Genomic DNA, 13,575 nt, shown 5'->3' on the forward strand with positions numbered 1-13,575 from the left:
CTTCACCAAGTTTTACTATTAAAACCCTTAGTATAAAAGATTTCTGTGATCCTTACAAGTAATGGAAAGCCTACTACTTTCGCTTTTTTAATTTGTATTTTTAAAAAAATATTAATGGTCAAGAATCCTACCTGTTAAAGAAAAATATAATATGATCTGGTTTCCCAAAATTGAAACATGGTTAATAAAAATAAGAAATTCTATTTACACAAAATAGTCTGAAAAATTAAAAAGAATGGTGAACCGTAGGTCCTAAAGGGAGAGAAGAACTGCATCATGAATTCCAGTTCAAATTGAAATTTTGGAAATTTTTGTCCTGTGCCCCATGCCGTTTATTAATCACTATGTTTTAAAAACAACACTTATGTTACAAAGAGGATTTATATGCATTTCTTCTTCATTCAGGTCGGCTTGGCTTTCTTCTTAGCAGGTCCTTTATGCCCTTTGGCCTTTCTTCTTACATTCCTCCTGTCTACTACAGGCACTTCCACTTCTACCTCCTCTGAGCTGCTATCCACAGCTTTTTCTGTTGATTGTGTAAATTGATCCAGTTGCTCAGAAGATGCTTCAGACTGCTCCTCTGACTGATTCTTCTGTCCTGCATTCTGTGAAAATGGCACATCTTCAAGTTCAACCTCTATCAAAGAACTCTGAGAAAGAGCAGTAGATGTTTCCTGGGACTCAGGCACCCCCTCCTCACCCTGGTCCTCAAGTGAGGAAGTTGTGTTAGGTGATAAATTATCAGACACCAGTTCTTCAGAAAATTCAGCTGTCACCGAGTTTGGAAAACCACTGTCAGATTGGTCTTCATTTGAGATATGGTCAACTTTGTCTGAACTCCCCAAATGTGCTTTCTTTCTTGAAACTGGAGACAGTTTCTCTTCAGTGTGCCCTTTGTCATCAGGTGGGCCTTGATCTATCAACATTTCTGTATCAGTTATATGTGGGGGCTTATCTGGTGCAACAACCTCAGGAGGTTTTGAGGATTCTACCACCAGTGGAACGAGATTTATAGTGTCTTCACTAGAATTAAAAGACTGCACTTTTAATTCTTCTTCTAAACCTTCACTAATGGAGTCCTCCTCTTCTGTTGTAAGCGAAGTCTTAAGAGTATCATCCATTACCTCACCATTCAAAGGCTCTAATTCAGAGTCTTTTTCATCTTGCTTTTCCAGGCGTCCCTGGGTTTCAGGTACAGGCCGGATATTTTTATCACGACTTTCATCCTCAAATTCAATCACTCTCTGCTCAGGTTCTTCTTCCAGGAATTCTTCTGAGCTCTCTGATGTGCACGTAGTAGACTCTAATTTGTTTACTGAAGCTGTCAGTGAGTCTGGGCAGTTTTCTCTTCTCCTTGAGAACCACAAAATTCAGAATCCTGAAACCGCTTTCCAGTCTTTGGCCGCTTTAGATGACTGCTTCGAGTACGAGTAGAAACAGGTGTTTTTTCATGACCTTCAGATGTGCTTGCAAAGGTCTCCTTTAGAGAATCAATAGTTAGCTGCATCTCACTGGATTGATGGTCCTCAGTTCCCACTTCATGCTCTGGAACAGCTGCAAGGCCATATTCTCCAGACACAGGTCTTTGGGCTTCATTCTGAGAAATTGCTGTAATTTTAAGTGTTTCTCTCTGTAATGCTCTGGTGACTGGTATTCGCTGGTACCAGTGTCCAACACCCTCTACTTCCCAAAGGAGTTCATGGTCTCCTGGATACTTTTCAGAGTATTGTTTGCAAGCTGTATACATAAGAGAAGACAGTGGATACCGCATCTTCTGTGAAGCAATCAACAAAGTCCTCCAGCATATGAAGCCCAAAATCTTTGCCTCTGAATTTCTTTCCTACGAACATTGTATCAAGAACTGGCAGTTGGTAACTTTGGGTAAGAAATGAGGCACATACACTTCCTGCTTAAGCCTCTCTCTAGAAGGGACAGATGTTTTCACAATATCATCAATAGCCCACCACTGATCAGCAAGGTAAAGTGCCACAGCTGTGAGTGAATCCTCAGGTGCAAAAAGCGCAAGAACTTTCTGGGTCTGATCTCCACCATAGAGAGGTACAAAGCCTGCATTTGACAACCTAATAGGAATTGTAATATTGAGAAAAGAAAAATACTCTGTATTTTCAGGGTCCCCACACCTTAAATCTGACATGTAATCTTCAGCAACAATTTCCAGTTCCTCATGACTGCAATTACTCAGCAAGTCCACAGGGAATGCCATCTTCCTCACTCTGAGAGCTGATTTTGAGTATGACCAAAATGAAGTAATTGAGTAGACTGCTACAACTATCCAAATCTCAGAAGGGTCTCAACGTGTTCAGACGCGTCCCCCGAGTCGGAGCCGCAGGAGCCCAGGCAAGGAGGCGGAGCCGCGCGAATGAATGGAGTCGCCCGCAGCGCGCTGGCGACCCCAGGCCGGTCCCTGGCCGTGCTGCCAGGGCGGGTACGGCCGCCTGCCGGTTCCTCGTCGCGGGGCGGCGCAGCCCACCGTGCCCTCCGCCAGCGTGACGCACTGGCGCCGCAGCGCCTCCAGCCCTCGCCCTTCTACTGCTTTTGGTGTTGACTTTTTCTCGTTTTTCTAGGGCTTTCAGATGTAATGTGAGGTTATTTGGTGACTTTCTATTCTTTTAATGAATGTGATCAATGAAATGAACTTTACTCTTACAAGTTCCTGCATGTGTCCCAGAGATTTTGATATGTTTTATTGTTATTCTCATTTGCTTCTAAGTGTTTTTTAATTTTTTCCCCTGATTTCTTCTGGTATCCGTTGGTCATTTAATAGCATATTATTTAATCTCCAGGTGTTACAGGAACTTCTATTTTATATTTTATTGTTGATTTCTAATGTCATTCCATTATGTTCTGATAGAATATAAAGTATTATCTGTATTTTTTTGTGTGTGTGTGTTTGGTAAGAATTGCTTTGTGGCTTAAGGTATAGTCCATTTTAAGGAAAAATCCATGTGCTGTTGAGAGGAAATTGTATTCACTCATTGATTGATGAAATATTCTTTATATGCCTAAATTAAATATTCTATATATCTAAATTGCTAATTGTATTTTTCATTTCTATATTTATTTCTTAATTTAATTTTTTGGAGGATTTATCCAGTGTTGAGAGAGGTGTGTTAAAGACACCCAGAATCACTGTGTTGTGGTCTGTTTGATTCCTGAAAATGAGAAGGGTTTGTTTGATATACATAGATGCTCAATTGTTTGGGGCATAAATATTTATGATTGGTATGTATTGATGTATAATTCTCTTAAGCAGTCTGAAATGTCCTTCCTTGTCCCTTCTGATTAACTTTGGCTTGAAGTCCACTTTATCTGATATGAGGCTAGAAACACCTGCTTATTTAAAAGATACATGTGAATGATATGTTTTTCCCATCCTTTCACCTTCAGTCTATGGACGTCTTTGCCTATGAGGTGAGTCTCTTGGAGACAGCTTATTGTTGGTTCTTGCCAGTCGACATCTTTTGATTGATGAGTTTAGGCCATTTACATTCAGGGTTATTATTGAGATATGATTTGTATTCCCATTCATTTTGATTTATTTCTGGTTTTTAATTTGCCTTAGTTTCTCCTTTGATTGACTATTCCTTTCTGTAGTTCTTCCCTTTACTGGCTTTCTTTCTTTTCTTTTTTTTTTCATTTCATCCTCATGGAATATTTTGTTGAGAACGTTCTGTAGTGCAGGCTTTCTAGTGGTGAATTGCTTTAACTTTTGTTTATCATGGAAGGTTTTTATGTCATCTTCAGATGACAAGCTATATAAGCTTCAGATTGCCAGATATAGTATACTTGGTTAGCATTCATTATCTTTCAGAGCTTGGTATATATTAGTCCAAGACCTTTTAGCTTTCTAGGGTCTGGGTTGAGAAATTGGCTACGATTTGGATTGATTTCCCTCTCAATATGTCCTGTAATTTTTCTCTGGCAACTTTTAAAATTCTATTCTTATTCTGTATGTTAGATATTTTTATAATAACATGCTTTGGTGTGTTTATGCTGTAATTTTGTTTATTTGGGGTCCTGCATGCCTCCTGTATTTGATTTTCAATTTCATTCTTTATGTAGGGAATTTTTCTGATATTATTTTATTGAAAAGATTGTGAATTCCTTTGGTTTGTATCTTTGAGTTTTCATCTATTCTGATAAAAAATATGGTCTTTTCATATTTTCCCATGTTTCTTGGAAATTCTGTTCATGGTCTCTTAACATCTTTTCTCCATGATCAACTTTATTTTCAAAATTATATATTTTGTGTTCATTTTCTAAAACTGTTTTCCAAGTTATTTATTCAATTGATGATGCTTTTCATTGAATTTTTAATATGGCTTATTGATTCCTACATTTTGAGGATTTCTGCTTGATTTTTTTTTCAGAATCTTTCTTTATTGAAGTGATCTTTCACTTCATGTATTTTCTCTCTGATTTCATTCTTCCATCATCCTTTACCTCACATATCAGCTTACCCTTATACATTCTCACTCCATCTCTGACATGGTGTTGATGGGTTCTGTTATTGAAGAATCTCAGTTTGTTCAGGGCAATTTTTTCCCTTGATTTTTCATGTTGTTTGTGTGTCTCCCCATCTAACTGTATAAATATGAGGCAGTCAAGCCTCTACTGTGGACTTATAGTGTATCTGAAGGTTTCCAGTACCTCATCATTTAGGGGGAGAAAAATAATAACAACAACCAATGCAAAAACTATACAGCATTAAACCAAATAGTTCCTGCTATGACATCTAAAATGTTAATTGTCACAATAAACAGAAATTATATGATCAGTTATTGCCTATTGTAAAAACAGTAGCTTTGCAAAAGGGTAAACAATTTCAAATAGTGTAAAGGAGAGAACAGAAGTGATATAGGGTGTGATGATTATGAAGGAGGAGGAGAGAAGGTAGAAATAAAAAATTAAAGGAAGAATGAAAGAGATAACAACAGAGATTGGCAGTTATCAGAAGAAAGAAAGAGAATCAAGGGAAAAAGATAAGTGAGAGAGAGAAAATATATAAAGTAAAAATACAAAAGTTAAAAGTATAAGTAAAAGAATACAATACAAAACTGAAATTTACTAATCAAACATCCTATTCCTCAAAATACTGATCTATGAAAAATAACTGGCTTCAAAAATGCTAGGAATAAGAAAAAATAAATATTGAATATGTATAATGGTTCACAAACCATTAAGGTCACAATTTATCAGCGAAAAGAAAAATAAAGATCTCAATGAAATGCTAAACAATTGTTTTTGTTGGAGTTCAAAAGATTCAGCTTCCCTTTTCATAAGGGACTGGAGTGTGATGCTTGCTCCACCCTCAGTTGGGGTTCCTAGAGTGATAAAGGTAATCCTGTAAGCGAAACTCCTGGAAGCAGGGTTTAGGCTTAGGTAGGCCCCAGGTCAATGATGAATGCCAATTGGTCTGGAGATTTTAAATCAGTATACCTCCAGGGCCCAACAATGACTGGTTCATGATGGAAGACTGCACCCCAGGGATCTCCCCTGGGTTCCACTCCTATAGTGGAGGAGCCAATCTTTTTTTGTTTTGTTTTGTTCTAAGTAGTTATACATGACTGTGGGGTGCCATTCATGGCCAGCAAATAAAACCAGGTTTGGTTGATCTATGAAACACAGAAATCTGACTCTCAGGAATTGGCAACTATGAGAAATTGTTCCAGATTGCCTGGACTATGTGGTTTCCGTGCAGATTGGTTCACCGCCTGTGCCAATGACCCACTGAAGCAAAATGTCTTGCTTAACTCCACCCCATCCTGTTTCTCACAGAAGCATCTGTTCCCAGTTCCCGCTTGATCTGTACCGCTATAAATAAAGAGAGCATGGCCTCCTCCATTTTGTTAGAGTCAAACCATTTAGCATGGCTAACCCTTCATGCTTCCTGATCCAAAGATAATTGTTTCCTGTTGTTTTTTCTTTTAAATAAATTTCTTAGTGATTAATTTACAGCCAGCCCATCCCTCTGATAGGAACCCTTTCTCTCGCCTGCATGGGACACGTGAGGAATCCAGAAGAGGTAGATTACAGGTGGGTGTTGGCCCTCTCTCTTGAAAGCACTCATGTGTGAACAGCTTAATGAGAGGAAGACAGAGGAGTATTGTATAGTGCGACATTAAGCATGGGGAATTCTCTCTATAGAGAGAGAGTAAAAAGAGAAATCTATTCAGCTATACTCAATAACAGTAGTCAAAATGGAAATGCAGTAAAGAGAATGCGACTTGTACAATTCTTAAAAGTGGTCACAGACTTGGTCGCTTTAAATCATACAGACTCAATTGGCGAGTCTGCCAGCCTTGACTGCCTGCAGCTCACAGTTCCGGAGCGCTACAGAGGTTGGCTGTGCAAATTAACTTGAAAGTAAAGCCTAACTTAACTGAGATAAGAGCAGTCTTTTAAAAGGCTGGGAGAAAAGACCCAATCAGGAATTCAGGGAAACTCTCCAACTTAAGAAGGGGAAATTAACTGGCAAGTTTCATAGTATAAATATGTGTGTTTCCACCACAGCTTCTGGTGCTGCAGAGACCGCATGGTTTCTGATCCTGGGCAGAGGAGATGGGAGGCAGCAGACAGGACACTCCTCTGCTGCCAGGAAAGCTCACGGAACGCCTCCTGCTCCTAGAGAGCGTGGCTGGTTCCTGCCCAGGCCACCAAGATGAGAGGAGATGGGAGGCCCCACGGTGCGGGCTACGGGAATTTAAAACACACGGTGGAACCACGTGGTCTTCCTGGGCTCCTTTCCAGCCCCTCCCCACTGCCCTGCTGCACTTGAAAGCTAGTTCTTAATCCTACAACTCAAGGAGAAAGGAAGTTGTCATCTTAGCTACAGTCCTCTCCTTCCCTGATTAACAACTCGCTGAAAAAAATTAAGAAAATAAAATAAAGTAAATATTTCTACAGGCTGAATGCGAACCAACCACCATCTGAATTCAGGACGATGGCACCTTGTCGGCTCTGTTAACAGGCTGCAATTTGCTGTTTCCACCAGCGCTTGCTTTCTTTCTCTCAAAGAGACTGTCTTAGGTTAAAGTTAAACAGGAAAAATTCTACAGTTATTACAAGACGTCCTAATTGTGCTTTTTAATGGATTAATTTTCTGCTTTATAGGGATGATTTCAAGGGTAAATAACAATCATTACGACAAAAGACAGCAACCCGAAATGTTTTTTGAGTTTTCTTTTTATTGTTGGACTTTAAACCTGCCTTGTGATTAGATCATATAAAATTCTATTAGTTATATCTTAAATTCCTAAACAGATTAAATCAAAGCTTTGATAAGTATTTGTTCATTAATGTGGAGCTCCACTTACAAATAGTTATAAAATTTTTCCTTTTGCTTATTTGACTAATTTATAAATATGTGCACACAATGGTTATATTTACATGATATCAAAATTTACTTACAGTTCAATGACCATGCTCACAATTTAAAATTAAAATAAAAAATGGATCCAAATGACTTTAATTCTCATGAACTAGCAAGATTTAATTCAGTTGGGTAAACACATAAAAATAAAGGCTTTTTTGTAATTATTAATTCACATTTTCCAACTGGTCAAATAATTAATAAAATTGCTAATGCCTATAATATTCAAAATCTATATCCATCTGCTTCTATCAATTTTCAACAGAGTAAAGATAATTAATACAGATATTTACATTTGTTTGATGTCTTGACTTTTACAATTAAGAATAAGTAAGTTAAATTAAAATAAATGGGATTAATTATCTAAATCTTTATTACAGGAGTATGTGTTGATTTATCTGGATGAAATGCAAAAAGATCATTGGGTGCTAAAATATTATCTAATAAATATAAAAATATCAGATATTCTTAACTAAAATATACTTAAATATTAGATATGTTTGTAATTTGGTAGATATAAAGAAGGTCTAAAATTCTTAAGGATAAAAAAGGGAAATAACTAGAACACTAATTTACTCTCATTTCAATAAAATAATTTCTTATGTCTGTTGAGTTTTATTAATTAGAAAAGCTAATTTAAAAGAAATTAAGATTTAGACAATTTTGATTACACAAAAACTGTGATTTTAAAATACCACCTTATATTCCAGATTTCAAATTTCTCTTTAAAAACTAAATTTAGTTAATATAAAAACATCAATGACTATGTTTTAATTATCTATGATGATTATTACTAACTTGTTATGCTAATTGTATCTTTGTTTCCCAAATTAAAAAGTCGTTAAAGTATAAGACTTTAAAAAGGACATTTTACTAATCTTATGCTCTCCAAATTAAATCTTTTTACAATAATGGTCTCTTATAAACATATAATAATAACAAATTAATTAAAATTTGAATATGTCATTTAATATTTTAGAATTAAATAAATATGTTATAAAATTTGTTACTCTCTACACTGAGAAGTAAACTTAACTACATTTCTGAAAGACAATTAAGAGACACTAGCTTATTTAAAGATTAGCAATATGAGATATAAAAATATTTTGACACCTTCTCCCAAGAGGGGATAAAAGCTGTCTTAACTTATCTGTTTTATGTTTCAGATATAATATTAAATTATGTTACTGAATTTATATTAATTCACAAAATTACATATAGAAATTTTATGAAATAATATTCAAATAATAAACTAAAATTAATTTCAAAATTAAAATACCTTACCTAAATTTTGTCAAGAGACCCACTTAAGAAAAATTAAGTACACATAAGAATCTCTTAAAGTTCTACTATCCATGAATAACTACTATTAACATTTAGTAAATAAGCTTCTAAACTGTTTTTGGAACATATGCTGAGAAATATACATATTTTATACATATAGAATCATATTGTTATTTTTAAAACTTGTAAAATTATTTTAAATTACACATAATTAATATTCTTTTACAAAATTACTTTTAATGCCAGATTTTTTATCATACAGTTTATTTATCCAAAACCCTATGTTGGACATTTAAATTATTTTTGCTACTTTAAAAAAAGTTATTAGGAATATTTATACAGCTGTATCTTTATGCATAAAAATTATTTTAGCATAAATCCCTTAAAACATCATTGCTAGGTCAATGACATGAAATTCTAAGACCTTTGAATAACTTATTGGATTGACATCCTGAAAGATATTACCAGTTCTAATACAAGTTAAATTAATTGAAGATAATAAAGCCATTACCTAGAAGACAAACAAGTTGTAAAACTGACTTTCAATATCTATCTAATGACTCCATTTTATAACTTTGTCGCTCAGCACAAGACTAGAGACAAAATCAAATCATATATTTGGTAAAAACTAGGTCTTCTTTTACTGTAATGCCTTCTTCAGCTCAACAACATTGACTTTAACAATAGGTAACTTTTATTAATTTTTCTGGCCAAAAAAAATATTTATTGAGTCACTTCTTATGGTTTGAATCTAAGTACAGTGCTAGGCCATTGTCTACAATTTAAGGCTAATGATAGTCCAGCTTATATCAACTTTTTTCTACAACTTTAGAAAACAAAAAAGGGGAAAGCAGAACCCTATATACACCCACTAAATCTTGCAAAATTATTCCAAAAATATTTTTAATTGTGATATTAAAAGTCTCATGGCTGCTGAGTGACACATGAAGCAATAGAATGCTCTAGATTTTATTATCCTATAGGGTAGAAGCTACATTTGCACATTTCCAAAGAAACCAACCCATTATCATGGAGACAACTGGAGGACCCGACACTTCAGACTGAAGGAATGACTCTACAATAAGGAGATCTTAGGTCTCCAACCACAGTGTTTGGGTGCTAGCTCTATTGAGCTGTCAGGTAAGTGGAATTCATGGGGAAACTGATTCGGCCTATTTCCCAGATCCACTTTTAGAACACCCAGCATGTGGACTGCAGAATCCATCCCAGTATCTACTAATTATACTCATATATGGGAGATTTTTTTTCTTTTAATTTATTTTTATTGTAAACAAATGAGATACATGTTGTTTCTGTTGTACATGGAGTAACACCATACCATTTGCGTAATCAAACATTTACATAGGGTAATGATGTTTGATACATTTTGTTATTTTTTCCTTTCCCCCACCCCTCCCACCCCTCTTTTCCCTCTATACAGTCCCTCCTTCCTCCATTCTTGTCCCCCTCCCTCCCACCCCTCATTATGTGTCATCATCCACTTATCAATGAGATCATTCGCCTTTTGGATTTTTGAGATTGGCTTATCTTACTTAGCATGAATTCTCCAATTTCATCCATTTGCCTGCAAATGCCATAATTTTATTATTCTTTATAGCTGAGTAATATTCCATTGTATATATATACCACAGTTTCTTTATCCATTCATCAAATGGAGGACATCTAGGTTGGTTCCACAGTCTGGCTATTGTGAATTGAGCTGCTATGAACATTGTTGTGGCTGTATCTCTGTAGTATGCTGATTTTAAGTCCTTTGGGTATAGGCCGAGGAGTGGGATAGCTGGGTCAAATGGTGGGTCCATTCCAAGTTTTCTAAGGAATCTCCACACTGCTTTCCAGAGTGGCTGCACTAACTTGCAGCCCCACCAGCAATGTATGAGTGTACCTTTTCCCCCACATCCTCTCCAACACCTATTGTTGCTTGTATTCTTGATAATCGCCATTCTAATTGGGGTGAGATGGAATCTTAGTGTAGTTTTGATTTGCATTTTTCTTATTACTAAAGATGGTGAACATTTTTTCATATGTTTGTTGATTGCTTGTAGATCTTCTTCTGTGAAGTGTCTGTTCATATCCTTAGCCCATATGTTGATTGGGTTATTTGTATTCTTCATGTAGAGTTTTTTGAGTTCTTTATATATTCTAGAAATTAGTGCTCTATCTGAAGTATGAGTGGCAAAGATATTCTCCCACTCTGTAGGCTCTCTCTTCGTATTGCTGATAGTTTCCTTTGCTGAGAGAAACCTATTTAGTTTGAATCTATCCCAGTTGTTTATTCTTGCTTTTATTTCTTGTGCTGTGGGAGTCCTGCTAAGGAAGTCTGATCCTAAGCCAACAAGTTGAAGATTTGGACCTACTTTTTCTTCTATAAGATGCAAGGTCTCTGGTCTGATTTCAAAGTCCTTGATACATTGTGAGTTGATTTTTGTGCAGGGTGAGAGATAAGGGTTTAGTTTCATTCTGTTGCATATGGATTTCCAGTTTTTCCAGCACCATTTGTTGAAGAAGCTATCTTTTCTCCATTGCATATTTTTGGCCCCTTTGTCTAGTATGAGAAAATGGTATTTATTTGGGTTTGTGTCTGTGTCCTCTATTCTGTACCATTGTCTATTTTGGTGCCAAGACCATGCTGTCTTTGTTAGTATTGCTTTGTAGTACAGTTGAAGTTCTGGTATTGCGATACCCCCTGCTTCATTCTTCCTGCTAAGTATTGTTTTTGCTATTCTGGGTTTCTTATTCTTCCAGATGAATTTCATGATTGCTTGCTCTATTTCTGTAAGGTATGTCATTGGGATTTTAATTGGAATTGCATTGAATCTGTATAGTGCTTTTGGTAGTATGGCCATTTTGACAGTATTAATTCTGCCTATCCAAGAACATGGGAGATCTTTCCATCTTCTAAGGTCTTCCTCAATTTCTCTCTTCAATGATTTGTAGTTTTCATTGTAGAGATCCTTTACCTCTTTGGTTAGATTGATGCCCAAGTATTTTATTTTTTTTGAGGCTATTGCAAATGGAGTTGTTTTCCTCATTTCCCTTTCAGCTGTTTCGTCACTTGCATATAAAAATGCTTTCGATTTATGCGTGTTGATTTTATAGCCTGCTATTTTGTGGAATTCATTGATGAGGTCTAGAAGTTTTCTGGAGGAGTTTTCTGGATTCTCTAAATATAGAATCATGTCATTCGCAAATAGTGACAGCTTAAGTTCCTCTTTTCCTATTTGTATCCCTTTAATTTCTTTAGTCTGCCTAATTGCTCTGGCTAGAGTTTCGAGGACAATGTTGAATAGAAGTGGTGAAAGAGGACATCCCTGTCTTGTTCCTGTTTTTAAAGGAAATGGTTTCAGTTTTTCTCCATTAAGAATGATGTTGGCCATGGGCTTAGCATAAATAGCCTTTACAATGTTCAGGTATGTTCCTACTGTCCCTATTTTTTTCTAGTGTTTTGATCATGAAGGGGTGTTGTATTTTGTCAAATGCTTTTTCCACGTCAATTGAAATAACCATATGATTCTTATCCTTAAGTCTATTGACATGATGGATTATGTTTATTGATTTATGGATGTTAAACCATCCTTGCATTCCAGGGATCAACCCCACTTGATCATGGTGCACAATTTTCTTAATATGCTTTTGGATACAGTTTGCCAGTATTTTGCATCTATATTCATGCCAGGATCTTTGCATCTATATTCATCAAGAATATTGGTCTAAAATTTTCTTTCCTTGATGTGTCTTTTCCTGGTTTGGGTATGAGGGTGATATTAACTTCATAGAATGAGTTTGGTAGGTTACCCTCCTTTTCTATTTCCTGGAATACTTTGAGAAGTATTGGAATGAGTTCTTCTTTGAAGGTCTTGTAGAACTCGGCTGAGAATCTGTCTGGTCCTGGGATTTTCTTGGATGGTAGGTTTTTTAATGGCTTCTTCTATTTCATTGCTTGATATTGATCTGTTTAGATTGTGTATGTCCTCCTGGTTCAGTTTGGGAGGAGGATATGTCTCTAGAAATTTGTCAATGTCTTTGGTAGATTCTATTTTGTTGGAATACAGATTTTCAAAGTTGCTTCTAATTATGTTATATATCTCAGTGGTGTCTGTCATAATATTTCCTTTTTCATCACGAATTTTAGTTATTTGAGTTTTCTCTCTCCTTCTCTTTGTTAGTGTGGCTAAGGGTTTATCTATTTTGTTTACTGTCTCAAAGAACCAACTTTTTGTTTTGTCAATTTTTTGAATTGCTTCTTTTGTTTCAATTTCATTGATTTCAGCTCTGATTTTAATTATTTCCTGTCTTCTACTACTTTTGCTGTTATTCTGCTCTTCTTTTTCTAGGGCTTTGAGCCGTAATGTTAGGTCATTTAGTTGTTGACTTTTCATTCTTTTCTGGAATGCACTCCATGCAATGAATGTTCCTCTTAGTACCACTTTTATAATGTCCCAGAGATTTTGATATGTTGAATCATCATTCTCATTGACCTCTAAGAATTTTTTTATCTCCTCCCTGATGTTTTTTGTTATCCATGTTTCATTCAATAGCATATTATTTAGTCACCAGGTGTTGGAGTAATTTCTGTTTTTTATTTTGTCATTGATTTCTACTCTCAGTCCATTATGATCTGATATAACACAAGGCAGTACTTCTATTTTTTTGCATTTCCTTAGGGATGCTTTGTGGCATAACATATGGTCTATTTTCGAGAAGGTTCCATGTGCTGCTGAGAAGAAAGTGAATCTGCTTGTTGATGGATGGAATATTCTATATATGTCTATTAAGTCTAGGATATTGATTGTGTTATTGAGTTCTATGGTTTCTTTGTTCAATTTTTGTTTGTAAGATCTATCTAGTGGTGACAGTGGTGTGTTAAAGTCACCAAG

The 13,575-nt window shown here is 35.7% G+C and overlaps 1 protein-coding gene across 1 annotated transcript; it reads right to left on the bottom strand.

The window, feature by feature from the left end:
* Window positions 1–401: 401 nt before the first annotated feature.
* Window positions 402–2,224, bottom strand: LOC124978304 (soluble lamin-associated protein of 75 kDa-like). The gene is given in 4 exon segments (XM_047542561.1): window positions 402–1,330; window positions 1,333–1,769; window positions 1,771–1,909; window positions 1,912–2,224. Coding segments are annotated over 4 exon segments (1,818 nt in total).
* Between the last annotated feature and the right edge of the window lie 11,351 nt (window positions 2,225–13,575).

The sequence above is a fragment of the Sciurus carolinensis genome, chromosome 2, assembly GCF_902686445.1.
Source record: "Sciurus carolinensis chromosome 2, mSciCar1.2, whole genome shotgun sequence".
NCBI lineage: Eukaryota > Metazoa > Chordata > Mammalia > Rodentia > Sciuridae > Sciurus > Sciurus carolinensis.